Source organism: Cataglyphis hispanica, chromosome 5 (assembly GCF_021464435.1).
Source record: "Cataglyphis hispanica isolate Lineage 1 chromosome 5, ULB_Chis1_1.0, whole genome shotgun sequence".
Taxonomy (NCBI): domain Eukaryota; kingdom Metazoa; phylum Arthropoda; class Insecta; order Hymenoptera; family Formicidae; genus Cataglyphis; species Cataglyphis hispanica.
Window position 1 is genome coordinate 8,211,412 of NC_065958.1, and position 18,271 is coordinate 8,229,682.

The following is an 18,271-nucleotide window of genomic DNA, read 5'->3' on the forward strand; positions in this document are numbered from 1 at the left end:
TTATTCTTTGTCTTTCATTATATTATTTTAACATATTTTTTTATTATATAATATTATTATATTTTTATATTATTTTATTATCATTTTATCGCGTTAATTACGTCATTATTATGTACAAATTAATTAAAAGACAATAATAAGTAACAAGTCTAAATATTTTTACGTGGATTAATTCAACACAGATTTTCATTGTGATACGTCAAACATAAATCATCGTAGCGTAAAGTATTCGCAAAAAGATTAGATTAGTCGCGCTTTCGGACCAGCAACAGAGTCTAATCATTCCTTTTTTTTTTTTTCTCGTATTCAAGGATCGATATAACGTGTATAAATCGTCGTTTGCGCGATAACATCGTGCGGGTAGAATCTGGCGTTATGCCAGGCTTCTCTCCTCGCGATACATGTGGTACACAAAGAGGCGATTACATCGCCGATTCTCTGCGGATAGTCATATGTTAGCTCTGCTGAGTTAGTTGAAACGTGATAATTGAGAAGACATTAGTTAAATGGGTAATTACACAAAGATTGCTCGAAAATTTTTATTCGATATTTTCGTAGTGAAGTTTCGATCTAAAATTCTAATTTGACGTGATAATTACACAATACGATTGTCTAGCTCCCTATTTTGATTCGATCCTGCGTATCTGTGTTATTCTCACTTCTATTCGCGAAACTGTAATTAAGGCCGCGATGTGTGTATAGCAGACGTTAATGCGTCGTGGAATAACAGAAATGCCAACATATTGTGCATACGTGTTCGATAACAAGTTCGATTGTTTATCAGGTTGATAAAAGCAGCTTGGCAAGAGTCAAGCCTTCACCCTCCTTTAATTAAGTAAACCAAATGGTTTTGCATGACAGCACGGTTATCATTCAAAACTGGTACAGATTACAAGTACATAACAGTTGAAATAAAACAAGTTTCGAGAGAGCGCAGTCGAAATAAAACAGCCAGATAATATGTCTAACGACATCAGGTTCCGTTGAATCATCTCTTTGTAAGTCGCGAAACTGGGTCATAAAATAGTCATTCAAAAATACAACATTTTCATCTCCTTCTTAGAAGAAGCAAAAATTATGAATCAATAAATGTCGAGATATTATCTTCGTATAGAAACTGCCTTTATATTTCGAAAACAGACAGTAGAATATTTCTATCAAATTTTTAGTTGCATTTTTTCCAAGACAAACATTTAAAAATATTCAAATTTATATATATATATTTGGCTCTTGTAATTTTGAAAATTAAGTACACTGAAGAATAATATACATGGAGAAGCGCAAACTTCCTCGTTCTTCATATCCGTTTTCCCTAATATTTCCATTTTTCGTTCTCGGAATCAGTTAAGGTAATGTTGTATTAAGCGAGCATTGGAAACGCGCGGAAAGTTAATGGCAATTTTACGGAACTCGGATTTCTCTTTCCCCGGCCCGGATATCTCGGATATCGCGCGAGCGGACGTACTTTAATTGCAATAACTCATCTACAGTAACGGCCGTTTACTCCATCATCCAAAAAGGGCGATAAATTCGCTCGGAGCGCACTTCCGTCTAATGCAAGCGTCGCGTTTATTTTATTGTCTACAGCATTTTATATTTATTCGACAGAGAACACGCGGAACGACAGTGACGCCTGCGAAATTCTGCTTCACAGACGCAACTCGTGCGCAAAACTATCTTCGAATTCACGTCACAATGTATTCGCCGAGGGAATCGATCGAGCACATTCTCGCGATTGCAGCGTAAGAAAAATTTCCGGCACAACAAAAATGCGTTTACTTCCCGTGCGATCGTAATTGAATCGTTTTTCTGCTCGTACGTTTTCCTCGAAAAGTTTTAGTTCGCTTTTTTTTTTTTCAGTATTGTGCGGTAATAATCGAGTACTATACGACTTGCGAACATTAAGTCAGAGCTTGATTCAAGTTTCGAGCAACTTTATTGAAACTATGAACTATTATCCATATTACAGAGTCGATTGAATTGTCTCCGTGCACGTATTAGAATTGTAAGTAGTTACCAAGTGCGAGTACTAAATTTCCCAGAATATGCACAAACGAACTAAACATCACACCTTGATATAACAATGTAATGCTCTTAAGACAGTTTGCTATGAACATACTGTCTGTAAATAAAAATTAAAAAGGTGTTAAATAAATAAAATAATGTAGATATAATATATATAATTTCAAATCCCCTTAAATTCCTGTTGAAATAAACATCGCACCGAAAGAATTCATGGTCCCTTATGTCAGACAATATGAATATCAAGACGATTTCTCCTTCGATACTTGTTTCTTTAAAAAAACAATACTGAATAAATATATTCCTATAAGACTATACTGCTTTTTGAAAATCACAAACACGAAAAATGTAGACAATTTCACTTATCAGTGATCTCATTTAGTGCGAAATTTTGCAATTTCATTAACCGCGAAATACGTATATCGGAATTGCACATCTGTCACGTAGAAATATAATTTTGTCTGGCAAAATGAGTATGTAAAAAATGTCCAATCGGAAATAGTGTAAATTGCCTTCATTCGAACGAGTATTTCTCACAAATAAAATTCCTCGCTTCCACACAAATTGGACGTAAGTACCGTGAAAAGTCCATCCTAATTGCGAAATGCTCTATAGTCTTTAATCATTTTGTAAAATAGGTTTGTGAGATTTTCTCTTTACTAGTTTTAAACATATAAATTGAAATAATAGATAAGTATCTATAATTGTAAACGCAGAATTTTTCAAACTAATAAAATATATTAATATTATTGTATCACGTCAAAAAATTAGATAATTTTAGATTTAAAATAAACAATATCTCTATCATATAATATTTGATTCATTTGAAAAGCTTATATTAATTTAAAATTTATTTTCAAAAAAATTTAATCAAGATTTTATTGTTTCATGATGGACGAAAGATATATTTTTCACGCTCACAATTATTTAATGCAAAAATTGCAAACTCGAACGATTAAATTATATGCTTTGAAAAGAAATTAAATTAATTCATACTCGTTATTATATCAAAGTTTTTTTTTTAATTATAAACATAATCAGCTTGTTCCAATTTCTACTTCCTTATATATGTATTGTTTTACGCAAGCGACACTATATTAGATAGATTGATTACTGTGCACTCTCCGCGATATGAAACAAACAAGCGAAAGAAAGTGACAGATTTGTTGTGATGTGAAAAATTCGTGGGCGTGAAATCTATCATATCATACATCTCTCGAATATAAGCCGCGAGAAAGCTACGGAAGTATACTTTAATTAGACGAAAGAGCCATAAGAGAAGATAGTCAAAGAATAATAATCATTACGATCCGCGGAAAATCAGAATCTTATATATCCATTTAACAGTGTTTCCAGATGTTTGATAAAATTTTAATTCATATCCTTAGCTGCTTTTTCTCATACAATATATACCAGTGTGGTGTAATGTACGATATATTTTTTATATTTATATTTATTTATTTATATATATTATATTTATTTATATTATATTTATTTATTTATATTTACTTATAGTTTAAAAAAGACTGAAAATATAGTTATGTAGTTAAAAATATTTTTACTTGAAGAATAAAGTGGCGCTTAGAAAAAAGAATCGCGGGAATTTTTTAATAAGCAATTATATAGCAGAATGATGACTTTTGTATCGTAAATAAGAAATCCGGCATTTACATATATCCTGATATAATATCTAGAGATAACTAGATATTAATTTTTAAAAAATCTTGCTACAAATACGATGTCGATAATATTAAATTTTCGATATATACATTTTTTTCGATAATGCACTTATCTCACAATGATATATAACATTTTTTGTAGTATTTCGAAAAAATTATACAAAGCACTCGTAAGAAACTAGATTTATCGGATGTCTCAGAAGTTCAGTTGTCGCAATTTCCAACGATTTCGAAATAAGCGAGAGAATCAATTTTGGGAAAACGCGCGACGAAAGAGCACTTTAGATAAGTGTGCGTAACTACTCGTTCCAAATCATAACAATACACAGTCACATGTTTATATAAATTTTACAATACGCTCACATTGATCGAAGACGAGCGGAAAGAGTATCGACACAATCGCGAAACGTCGATAAAAATGCGTAGACACATATACAATGTGTACCAAACATGCACATACGAATATACCCAGACGAATATAAAGCGTTGCTTTATGCAAGTTAAACTCATTAGAGTTTCGAGGATTGACTGACACATACAACATGTATATATGTATGACATTACTTAAACGAAAATACTTCAGTACCATCACGTTAACTGTCGGAATATATTCAACTGTTTTGCGTATATAAATTATTATTATCATTTTACAGACACATTATTAAATAGAAATTTATGTTTAATATTTCATTGCTGTTGATTAAATTAATACTTTTGATATTCTCATATTTCATATAATTATAATAAAATTCCGATCCAACGATTATTCCCGACATGTTTATTTATAAGATGCGCTTATTTATATGGTAATGTGCTGTAATTCTCTCTCTCTCTCTCTCTCTCTCTCTCTCTCTCTCTCTTTCTCTCTGTTATTTCACATTTAACTATTCCATGCCTGCGGTATGTTCTGTATGATTATATGTAAAGTAATATAGCCCAATGATCAATATTCGTTTAATTAATTTATTGCTTTCGATAATTTTCCACAACGATCTGCATCTCGAGAATTATCCTGTATAAAAAAAAAGTAAAAATTTTGATATCATATTTTATTACCGGATCACAAAGAAGAGCAGAATGACGAGACTCTTATAAAATTGTATTATGGAAAGAAGGAGCGTCGCTACTCTCGGAAGAATAATCTTGAAGATTTATCATCACAGTTAACAGACAGATCAACAGATGTTCTCTGCATTGTAGGGCGTAAATTTTACTTGGCGATACAAAGCTAGCCAGCTTATAATTTTCATTTCTGAGAAAGAATTTTTTTTTTTTGTGCCGTTATTTCTCTCGCTTCGCGAGAGGAAAGCCTACGCCCAATCAGCCTACGAGAGCAAAAATGTTCCTTCGCCATCGGCACATGCAAGAAAAAAATAAATGCAAATTTTCAATCGCATGCATAGAAGCGTACACAGACAGCCAGCGAACAGGACGTGCGCATTATATCGAATTTCATTCGTCGTCGTCGTCGGCATCTCGTCCTACAAATTTCGTGCTTCGCGGAACGCGACTCGGATAATTTCTACTCACAGACTCTGCGATAAGAAGCGCGACAGTGCCAGCTTGCCGATACGATTGTTCTTCAGGCCGTCCAACGCCGTCATAGCCGACGCCGCGATTTCCATTTTCTATCGCGTAAGAGAAAGAGAAAATTCGTGATATTCGCGATGCGTTTCGCGAATCTCTGATCCGGCTTAATCGGCAGAGATCTATCTCTCTTATCCCTGCTTATCCCCCGATGGTGACGTATCCCTTGCCGATCCGCTCATCGATACATCATGATCCGATGGCTCTTACAGTTTCCTCGGCCCCCTCGCTCACGTTTAAAGTATAGTTTTTTTTTTTTGTTCTTTGCCTTGCGAGGAAAAAAAGAATACTTTGCGACGACAACGGGAGGCGCGAATACGCGAACCCGAGGTTCGCTTCGATGGATCGATTCGATGTTCCTTGTTGACGCAGGTAATTCACCTCTCCTTCGACCGCTCACTATCGATCTGACACGCGGTATCGGTATCCTGACCAGTTGCTAAGCTTTTACCGGTTCGACTCTCGATTGGAAAGAGTTACGATTTCTTCTGTTTGATGTTTTATACTGGATACTATCGATCGAGTGCACTTACATTAGCTCCTCTTGTTTTTCTTCCCTTTATTTATTTCTATTATCCTTCCTTTAATCGTTTATTCTCTCGGTAGCACAAGTGTCTGACTTTAAACGAGATAAGAGTCTTTCCAAAAGAAATATCAGCTGGCGCGCTACAAGCGGAAGTTCGGTTCGATGGAGAAAGAGGCAAGTTTGGGGAGAGTTGAGTTATTCTATTTAACCCAATTTCCAAGTGGCTGGTTGGTTCGCTCGTTATGTTTCATTAAAGAGCGGACGTTAAAATAATCACGCAATTGCGGTGCTCTTTAACGTTGTATATTACGCGAGTGTCGTTAATGACGCGTATAAAAAATGTAACACGCGAAGCGCGCGCGCGCGTGTACGAACGTTGACTCGTGTATCGAACCGTGGTCTCGCACCCTGGAAATGCGCGAGTTTTGGGCGCACGCACTGGAAAATCGTGCGCTTGCTCGAAATAATCAACAACAAACAACGCAACAAACTGGTAACAAGAACTGGCGGGTCGCCGCTGGCGACGCAACAACGAGGCTCGATCGTTACATTATAAGTGAGTCCCACGATGAATCACAAGCGTGGTTCGCGCCGCGAGTCTTTCATCCAGCTTCTCTCTTCAGGTACGAAGGCTACCTTCCTTCCGCGCGCGCGCGCGCGCTCACACACGCACATTCACTGCGAGAAGCTCGCTTGGCAATCTTGGCGGAACGAATGCACCGCGAGAAAGGCACCTAAAAGTCTCTATCTCTTTCCTTTATCCGATCTTTCTTTTCTTTCACGACTTCTCTTCGTTGACTTCTCCTTCGTCTATCTTTTTCATTTATCGCGCATCTAACACGATCAAGTCGAAAGAGAGAAGAGGACTCGGCTTATCTCCATGGGAAGAATAAGAAAAACGAGGAAAACGAATGTTCCCGGATCGCGATCTATGATCTCTTTCTTTCTTTCTCTCTTCCCAGCAACGTCGTGGCGCGACTAAGGCGATTGTCTCGGACCGATAAATCCGCTCCGTCCGCTCGAGGAGAGATCTCGATCCCCGTTCGAGGATGAGATCGCAAGTTTTCTTAAGAGCGGATCGTTTCAAAGGAGAAAACGCAGACGGACAGCTGCCATCCGGGCTTCGTCGCGCGTGAAAGGATAATCATCTCTGAGAAATATAGCGACAAGAAAAAAAATAACAACGGAGAGAGAAAGAGAGAGAGAGAGAGAAGACGTCGGGGCCTCCGTTCGCCAAAACGCGGACCGCCACTCTGATCTTCGGTATGACCTACTCTTTACTGCTCTCAGCTGCTACCATCCCCCCAAAGTCGTACTCGCCATCCCTACTCCGTAAAGCCACCCCTATCCCCCGGCTTCGCGTTCACCTCCCCCTCCCCCCCTCGGAGCATAGTCGGTAGATTCCTAGCCTGATCTTCTCGACCCTTCCCCACCCCGTTTCTCCATCTCACTCCATCTCACTCCCCCTCACCCAACCGTTCCTCCACCCTCGAAACCCCCACCACAGTTGTTAACCACTTCCACCCCGTCGCTCTCCCTCCTCTTCGTCCTTCGACCGAACTACTCGCGTCGCACACACTCTCTCTCTCTCTCTCGCTCTGAAAAACCCCCGGTTTTATTGTAAAACCGTTACCGATTTTCTCCGAACGGGGTGCACACCGCCGTACAAATTCCTCGTCTCAAGACTCGGTCGAATCTTCCCCTCGGCGAGCCGATCAGTGCGAAACGTTCCCGCGCACGAGTGACTTTTTCGCGCGGCAAACGCTCGTCGTTGATGCGTGTCTCCCTTCGTGTTTGTGTCTGCATGTATATGTATCCACGCATGTATATCATTAACGTGAACGGATCTTATCGATTGATGTGCCGAGACACCCACGGGCGCGAGATTGTGAACCGAATGGATATAACAACAGCGTAATATCCAAACAAGAAAGTTTCCACGTAGAAATCTGCCAAGATTAAGAACTTACGAAGTAATAGACTTTGGAGAAGGCACAAATGACACATTTCTAAACTTAAATTTATTAAAGATACTTATTCGATAAAATCGTAGAAATGCAACGTAAAAATAAAAATTTAAAAAAGTCTCGGAAAAATTCGAATAAAGAAATAATTTATTACAAGCCTGAAATTTCCTGCATTTTATAAAATAGATAATTGAAAAGAGCAGCTTAAAAGCGAGATTAAAATATCCGCAACACTTGTTAAACAATATCATTTCTTTTTAATAAAATAAAATTAATAAAAATAAAGTTGCATATACCATTGAAATGTTTCAGTATCGGGATAGAAGAAACGCGTCCTTTTGCGCGGGCAGGTAACTCTCTTATCTTAGAAGATAACTCATCCCATGTCGTCGAGCTTTTAGCGTGGCGCAAGTTTCTCTCTCTTTTCCTCGAAATAATGGACATGGCACATGCACCTAAAAGTTTCGCTCATGTCATCCTTTCACATTCACGCAGACTCGATTTCCTTTCTACATCTCAGCCTAGACTATTCCCAAGATCCTTCGTTTCGCCGTCACAATTTATCGCAAGTCAGATATCTAGCCAGGAGAAATTGTAAAAGTTCCACGCGAGCCACGTGTCGATCAAATCGACGACCTAAAGAAATGGTCGATCGAAGCGTGAAACGTGACCATCATTTCGAATGTCCGTGTCTTGTGTTTTGTAACCTGCAACTCCGATTAGGGCGCATCTGGCATCGCAAAACAGTAGGGAAACGCCAGAATATGCTATACGAAACGAGCACTTATGACCTTTCCTGCTTGTCTCGCGTAGTTTCTATGCGTATGCATTGTTGCAAAATGTGTGATGTCAAATCGTACACTGAGAAAAAAAAATTAATTTGATTAAATCCGTTCAACTAATTACCATTTTTTTTTAATGGAAATATTGAAATCAAGTACGACATATTAAATCTAACATGATATATATTTAACTTAAGATTTAGTCAAGCTAACAACTTTCTTTTTCAGTGTATTTTAGAAAGTCACTGAATATTTTTTTAATAATGACATTTCTGCTAAGGAAAAATTATCTTCAAATTGACCAGAGAATTTCTTAGTAAAAGGACATCCTGTGATTTTGAGATACTCTGTATAATAATTTTGGAGGAAATAAATCATTTTTTTTTTTTTTGTTAAATTAAAAATGTTCATTTGAACTCGCAAAACATTTGCAAAAATCTCATCTCTCGTTATCAATAGCTTGAATAGCTTTCCAATTGTCATTCTGTTCAAAATGAAATTAAATACTCTTGATTACACATCAAAATTAAATACTTTTTCAATATTTTAGTTTTCCTTCTATGTAAAAATTAATCAGAACATCTATTTTTTCTCAATTTTTATTTCTCAATTTTTATTTGATTTTTATTTGAAAAACAAGATTTAATTATATCAATCAGAATCTCTTCAGAAATTCTCCGAATATCTCTATTTTATTTTCAAATGGTTTCAAAAAATAGATATATATCTCTTTTAAAAAATCAGTTTGTCTATACGCTTTAAAATATAATTAATTAAAAAAAAACTTGCCCATTTTGTTAGAATAAATAAACCACCTGACAAAACTTTTTATTGAACATAATCAAGCATACTTGAAATGAAAAATATTTAATATACAGATTTAGTTTCGTTATACTATATAAAAAAAAAAGCATGCTTATGTACTAAATGTTTTTTTAGCTTTCCTTTTTAGCTATTACCAAAAAATTCTCGGACATTATCTCCAAGGTTACCGCAATGCTTTTAGCGATATTAAGTGCCTTGGTTAATCTAACTAATCTAAATGTAATCGAAACGTCAAACATAAACAACCTCATCCATCTCATATCTCAAAGATTTAATTATATCAATCAGAATCTCTTCAGAAATTCTCCGATTCTCTCTAATTTATTTCCAAAATACCTATGTAGAAATCGAATATCTATATTTTATTTTCCTATATAAAATATCTTTTTTAAAATTATTCATATAAACTTTCTACACGTCTCGATTGTGCGTATCTGCTCGCGATATAAGAGATTTCTCATAATACTATAATCGCGAAATGTAAATAGCCGCCTCCGCGTGTCGCAATCGAATATATATATATATATATATATATATATATACGCGCAAACATATATATGTAGACTGGTGGTTATGAGGATTCGTATCGGCCATCTGTCGCGACTCTTTCCGCGGCGAGATACTCCGAGACTCCGAGATCTCTCCCCTTGGTGAAAGTCGATCGGGAGCGCCATTATACGCGAGGAAATGTAGGGAACCGGTCGGAGATAGACGCACGGTAACTTCCGTAAACTTCCGGCCGACGATGGACGTTGATGGAACGCTTATCCGTCATCTCGTCTTTCCACGAGATCGCTGGAAAAGAGGCTTATTTTCTAGGGGACTTTTTACGCCGCCTTCGCCAGTGCGTCATCCGATCCGATCCTTAGACGATGAAGGCTGCCCCTCATGACTACACATATCCTGGATATCGCGCGATATCGCGATGTTTCTAAAAGCCTACGGCGATCTCACTTATTATCGATATATCAGACGGACGATCGCGTGACCCCAGGATATTCGAGGCGTAATCACGCGTGAAAATGAGGCTGCACGGGATATCCGATTGCGCATCGATTACTTAGATATTAAATGCGAGAGAGAACTGCAATTACTTCGTGCTCATCGCGAGCAAAACAAAATTTCTCGCTGGAAAATAACATTTTCCTCCAAAAGCTCCTTTAGCCCCAAAAGAAAAGGGAAGGGAAGAATTGTATATAGTCACAAGGCACTTCGATACTATATCGATTATAAATTAACGCGGGAGAAACTCGTGCGCTTTTCTGTAAATTCCCATTAGCCTGGATCGAAACGTAAATTCTTGTAGGAAGAAGGGCCCACGTGCAACTCATCTCACACCCGGATGCGGGGGAATTCGTTCGAGAAACGTGGCTAAATGAAAATTCTTAATCTTCCCGTTCCACTATCGCGCATTCCGAGATTGTTGATAAATGATGAATTTGGCGACATTAAATGTCGGTCGAGCTTAGCGGACCAAAACAATGAAAAGAGGCAAAAAGTAATTTAAAAAATATCGCCACCGACAATTAAATAAATGAAGGGGAAAGGGGTCTTATTGCATTGCAAAGTGAGTTCGCCTAATCCTTTCGTATACACTCGTCGAGTATAAACGAGTTATTTCACGGCTCGCTGCGCTTAAACGCTGATGCTGACGAACGAGTTATCGCACGACTGGGTGACATTTATTTGACGTTCGGACGACACATCTCGTCTATCTGACGTCGCACATGACAATGCGCGTTGTCAATACAATATAGTTTAGCTTTAACATTTTCCAATAATATAGAGATGTAAACATACGATAATGTGCGAAAATGCGAAAACTCGCGCGCAGAAAGTAAATATAAAATATAATATGAGAAGGAGGGGAAGGGAAGGAGGGGGGGGGAGAAATATTTTACTAGAATAAAATATTTTTGCTCCTCTCGAATAAAAATTGCGGAAGAGAGCGTAATGTGCGACCCTTGAGGGTGAGGTCCTAAAAGCCTTTCTTGAGAATCTCCTAGTCTCAAGTAGAGACGGACAATCTGTCACTTAGATGCGATCCAATCTAAGTCGCTTAGCGACATCCTCCATAAATCGGTGCAATCGCGTACTTTATAATTAATCTGTAATTAATTATATCTGTTTTTAATATAGCGCTCTTACATATGTATATACATAATATCGCGTAAAAATTAATTATCGTATTAAAAGTGTAATTTGTACAGTTTCGTGATAATGGAAAGTGCGTAGGGATTGTATTCTCCAATGGTCGATCGTCTTTAAGCTGGACGTCATTTACAGTGCCTAATAATTTACGACATCGTATTACACCATCGCCATTATCGCGTGCATTATTTTACATAGCACACTCGCATATATCTATGTATTATGTAATATCCACTCTGGTAATACGCAAACATTATAACAACAATATATGTATATTGTATTTTCACATATAATTTCAAATTTACATGTTAAAACGATAATCTCGGCGTTTCTTCTCAATTTCCAAACTCTCTTTTTAATCGTAGAATCTTTTCTGTTACTGAAAAATCTCACGTCAATATTTTTATATATAAATTTAGCAATTCTCGATAAAAATCACAATTTCTGCCTTGATACAAATCGTTAACGACTCGGTCTTACTATCGCAGCTTTGAAAAATTCGAAAGTCGCGTTATATAAAAAAATCGAATTAGAATATAGACGATATCGTGAATTCGCAGCGTAAAAAAATTTTCCCATCACTATCCCTTCTCTCACTTGTATACTTGCTATTTTAAATTAATATGTGCTCTTGACACATACAATAGCCAGCTTTACTCACTTGTCACATTTACCGGTCGTTTGTAACATCCATCCGCGATAGAATCCGGCTACTTACAGGTAAGAAACTGTTACGACGAGATAAATAATGACGCGAGAATTTTCGTTGAAATGCGGGAACGTCGAAAAAAAAAAAATTCGGGACTGATGATAAATCGCTTGTCTCGACTCATGGATTTAACCCTTAAATCGAAATCGTCGGTCAACGGTAACTGACACTCAAGAAAAAAATTAACACAATAGATAAATAAATTTATATATATATATATTTTTTTTTTAAACTATAAAATGTGTATAATAGCATCTCTCTCTGTAGATTACAAAAATATAAATTGATAAAAACACCTGTATAATATTAAATATATAATGTATTAAAAGAGAAAATGTCTCTGATTTTTAATTTAATTATCTCTGATACTTTTAATTTAATTAAATATTTCCAGGAAGAGAGAGAGAGAGAGGGAGGGAGAGGGAAGGTATATATTTGAATTCAAAGATTAATGAGATGGCCGCGATGTATCGGGTATCCACGTGTGGTTCACGATATCTAATTAGATACATGTGATCAACGTGTGTGCGCGGTCCTACATCGTCGACATAACTGCCCGCTGCACATGAAGGCTCGTATATGCGGGCTATGGATAATATTCTGGCATGTCAGCCGCATTACATGAAATGCACATGGTCGATATTTCCCGTGTCCTTCGAATATTCGCTTTCCCTTGAAAATTTCCGCGCCCCAAACAGAAATGATTGGCGAACGCAACACGAAATGCAAATTACACCGCTGATCCGATCACGTCGGACTACTCACTCGAGAACTGACTAGCCGCAATTACTTGTCCGAGTATCTCTCCAAACTGTTCTCGCACGGCATATTGAGGGTGGGAATAAAAAAAAAAATCAGTTCCGTTTCTAATTAAGAGCGTTTTCTCCGATGTTCCCCGACGTAAACAAGGAGCGAAATTTCTTTCCCGAATAATCCTAACGAAGCAATTTTCCGGATGAAATATGATTAAAGTTCTAATCTAGTTAAAGTCCGATTATAGTTAAACGGAAACTTGCTCGGTGTACAAGCGCAGATTTAACCCTTTGAAATTTCGCACTTACAAGCGGAAGAGCTTGGGCTAACAACAAGTGAGAGACTTGAAAGAAAAAAACCTTGCTCGATCCAACCAATTTACATGGCACGGAAAATGATTACGCACTTGAAACATCGCGTGAACGATTTCGCGCAAGAGAAAATTTACTAAAATTCTGAAAGGAAAGAAGATAAAAAGTTTCGAGGCTAAATGTGAACGTCTGACTCTCGAGAAAGATCATTTTCCCATTTCCCATGCAATCTTCATACGAGACAAATATAATCCAGGTCACATTTTGCGCTAAAAGCGCAACGTTACACGAATACAGGCGCCGTGAATTTCGGATTATCGATCCTTCTTACCGACGATGCGACGGTAAACTTCTAAGTAAGACACGAAGATTGAAAGGCTGATCCGAACTGACAGACGCGGATGCGAAGGACGATATATCATCTCTCTTGTGTTAACACTTAAGATGATACATAATAATAAGAAAGACGTATGTGCTGACCGATCAGATTGTCCGGCCGATGGTGACCGCATGCTGATAACACACTGCACTCATCCACCCCATCCCCCCGCATCCTTCCCTTCTACCCCCTCGCTGAGAGTTAATTCCTATCTCCTCGTAGAATGTGACTAAGTAAGCTCTTCGCTTTTGAGTTGAATTGGATCTGAATTCAATTCCGAATTATTCTATTCGATCATTACTGTCGTATAATCCGACGATTATCGCGACGAGAAGTTGAAATTGCGTATCGTTCGACGTCGACGATTTTGCAATTTCAGCATCCAATCGAGCATCTTAAATCTTCTATCCGTCGAACTGCGACTACCTACACATCGCGATCGAGATACGCTTTCCGCTTCTCTTCTCGCAGCCACTGTATTGATATCAATGGAAAGGGAATTACGTGCAATTGTCGTACAATGAATAGCGAATATTAAAGGTCAAGAGCATCTGTTGAATTTTGTGAAGTAAAAAATTTTAATTGCCATAATTAAATTATTACGATTATTATCGAATTACTCGAGAAAAATACTTAATTTTCTAATTTTCAAATATTATAAATGATAATACGTATAATATGTAACAATAGAAAATATAAAAAAATTTACACATGCAAAAAAAAAAATCGTAGAAATAAATTGCCTTTTATAATCTCGATTCTAGATTCGTGCAATTATCGAGTCGTGACATCACGTTAAAATTGCACGCATCTATCATACGTTTTTTAAAAATTTGTCCATGCACGATGCTTCGCAAATATTACGTGAAAACAATAACCTGCCGTAGAATACCGGTATTGAAAGACACAAGAACAACAAACGGATGAATGTTGTTAGGCTATACATATGGTTGACATCCTTCACATATGATATTTGTCACGTGCAATATGCGAGCGAAAAGCACACTATTATTCGCGAGTACGCCTACTAAAAAAGTGAGAGGGAGAGAGAGAGAGAGAAAGAAAAAGAAAAACCTATCGTCAAAGATACACGCGTGATATGTATACGCCATTATTTTGACATGATTAACATATAACTGCGATTATATAATTATTTCTATAATATTATATTTATAACACATTCATAACTTTTAATTTGCGTAATCGATACGAATAAGTTATAGGCAAAATAATGATGTGTAATAACATATCCGCTCCAAATCAGAAATTCCCGAGTCGAAAAAAGAAACTTTATATTTAAGAAGAAATTGGATAGTTACTTAAGTTGGCGTTAATTTTTTTTCGCACGATAAACCAAATTAAAATGTGCCTATATTTATCGAGCTAAAAACGATGTTGCACGCGAGTGTGGATGTAAAGGATTCGCAGATTTCTAGAAAATGGAATCCAATATGTGTGCAGCATACAACGCAATATCGGATCTTTTAGATATATAGATCCGATCAATCGCTACGGTTTATCTTCTCAGCGAACCAAGCTCTCACGTTGTACCGTTCGATAAATGATATATTCCATGATAGAACACAATATATAATCGCATAATTCTTAAGCACAATTTCACATTAAAACTGCGTGAATTATTTTGCACTTAAAGGTAATATCTAACGATTTTATAGACGTAGAAAAAATTTTCTTTTTCATACATAAAATAATCGTTCGAAATGTAAATTTTTCATTGACATATTTTAGTTGCTGAATTGCATAATTAAAAGAATTTTATAGCAAACTCTGTTTCTGTTGAATTTTTCAGTCGAAATGCAGAGCCATTTTTTAACGAGAAAAAAACTAGGAAAAAGATTTCACGAGCAGGTTTTACATGTCCATCAAACGCGAGTTCATTTATCTCGACAAATCTAATCATAAGAAAAAATGAAATAACTCTCTGACTGTGATTCACAATGTGATATAGTAATATAATTATTTTAAAATTTTAATCTCCGAAAGCACAGATGTATTCTCGTTTACGCGCCATTAATAAATCACCTGTGTCTGTCGATCTATCATGGAGAGACATTCCATGTGCATTTTTTATTTTCCTTATCGAAATAAAAATTTCACGCTAGTTTTTTCAAAGAGGATTATATCCTTGGCGTCTCAATAAATTGATCGGAGCCGATATCATGTATTAAATGCGCATCTGCAAACCACCTAAGCACCTGACGCCGCAAGACCAATATTTGCGATGAAATCCCGATACAACTACTTCCAGCGGTCGAATTCAGGGGGGATAAACACGGTAGTGTATCGTAAACGACTCGCTGCTCCACCGAGGAGGCTGTTATCTCCTTTCCGCCTGCCTCGTGAAAATGTCTACCGAAAACCGTACATTAGACTTACTCGCAGCTTCCACTTTCCGCTTTTTACCCAGATAGTTTCCTAACGGCTTCCTTGTACAATATTTCGCGTACACGAGCATCCGATTAGAATCGATCATACAATATTGAATTATCACACTTTATATACGCTCTCTTGCACTTCTTCTTTTCGACTGGCAAAGGTAAACAATAACGCACAGAGTAAAGTTTTATTTTTGTGTTTTAAAATAAATGCCGTTGCTTCCATCTTTCGCTCCGCTTTTATTCTCGTAATTAGTAGCGATTTATACGAGATTTTCTCGTCGCTTCGATAATATAGCGATGCGATTCGAGAAAAAGATGTACGTTTCACTCGTCGATTCAATCGAAAAGCACGAAGGGGAACTATACCCCTTTCGTAAATCAGGATTCCGCTGCTGTCACAATTGTCATGTTCAATTCCACGCCAAGTCCTATCCCTCGAAGGCCTTTGACGAGCGCGCGGTTCGCATAAAGCTTCTTCAGACATTCCTTTTTGACTCGACATCGACAAAGCGCTCCTTTCGATAGCTCTGCTTTTGAACAGACATACTTGTAACGTCTCTTTTACGAGACAGTGTAATGTCTCTTGTCTAACCATTCTTCCTAACTCTCGTCGGTGATGTTTAAAGCGACCGACCGAGATAGTTTTGGTTTTGAAAAACTCGCAAAAATTTTTTCAGATTAACATTTTGCGCGTGAGATATGAACGTTGAATAATTTGTCAAAAAAATATTTCTGCATATATTGATCCTACAGATGAATGCAATTTTATAGCGAGCAAATATTACAGTGTCACTAACAAATAATAAATAAAATTTGTCGAGTAAAAAACTAAATTTAATATTTATTCGAACAATATTCGTCTCTGATTCGACTCAATAAAAAATATTTGAGCTGAAGGGCGAGCGATCAGCTGATGTCGGTTAACCATAACGTCATCGACGATGAAGCGCGGGTTCTGTCGGGTTTCACCATCCGCGTGAAAAAATAAACTTATCTTAAAACGCGGGTCTTATTTATGGCACCATATGACGACCCTTCTTGATCCTAGTGTTTCTACACGTTTCCTCGAAGAAGAATGGATGTGAGCGTTGCGCTTCACGAGAAATTGTACGAAACGATTTTCGATTAGGCTGGTCGAGAACGGCCAAAGGAGGAGGTTCACCACGAATCAATAATAACTAACTTTGAACTGATCGGATATCGTGCGGAAGTTTGCTGAAAAATTCTTGGAAAAGCTCCTAGGTTACATATAGAGTGTTCCGTAATATATGGACTATTACTTACTTCAGAAACGAATGTAACATTTAAAACACTAAATCTTATTGTGCAATTAATCTTTTGGCAATATCAAAATTTTATATATATTATTTGGATTCTTGGATTACATGATTGCATAAATTTTTTGAATTTTCTTGTAAATTCGATTACATTTCGTCGTCGTATATCTGCTTTAATTTACCTAATAAAAAATCGCGTTACGCTAACATTGACTGTGCAATTTTATCTAAATTCTTTATCATTTCCTGAATACTCAGAGAGAATTCTAATGAAATCCTAAATTTATTACACAAGGATATAAGTGCCTCTTAATAACTTTTCAAAATGACAAAAGAACGTCATGAGGCGAGAGAGTGCTCGTTCCTACGCGTCTCACGCTCGACTCTGCTATTTCTAATTCCAGCTAGCGTAATCCGCAAACATTTTTCACATCCACGTGAGAAATTGCGTCGCTATAATATCGAGCTGAAACACGACAACGGACAATTCAATCAGCTAACGGCAAATGATGCACAAGCGATACGGAAAATTGCATTTCGAGTATTAGGAAAGACAGCTCGTCTATCCCAATAGCGTTTCTCATTCGTTACCTCGCGATATCGAGTCGCTTCGACAAGAGAACGCGTAAAAAGATTCGAATAGTTATAGCCACGCAACGTAACAAGTGGCATCTGTTGCACTCGGTCGGCGTAAGTGCTACGAGACACTTTGCGTCCCTTGGCGCGCTGCCAATTGACTCATCCTCCATTTCCATGGGATGCATGCGAAGGAGACGACGGAGGGAGGGGGGGTAAAAGAGGGAAATATAGCGAAATTTATCGCGCGTGCACCGTTGCCTTTTCATAACGCCATTTTTCCGTTCATGGTTTCTCAGCGCGCGAGGCGTTGAATAATTTATCCATG

The 18,271-nt window shown here is 37.2% G+C and overlaps 1 protein-coding gene across 5 annotated transcripts in view; it reads right to left on the reverse strand.

Annotated features, from left to right (window-relative positions):
* The window catches only part of LOC126850009 (synaptotagmin-7), a 150,069-nt gene that overhangs the window by 60,353 nt on the left and 71,445 nt on the right, over positions 1-18,271 (reverse strand). The window contains exon 1 of one of the 5 annotated variants that reach the window (XM_050592585.1): positions 5,232-5,931. The exons of the other annotated variants lie outside the window; for them this stretch is intronic. Coding sequence (XP_050448542.1) covers positions 5,232-5,326 — 95 coding nt within the window. The 5' untranslated portion in view covers positions 5,327-5,931. Of the gene's footprint in view, positions 1-5,231; positions 5,932-18,271 lie in introns of those variants that run through there. 5 annotated transcript variants of the gene reach the window in all.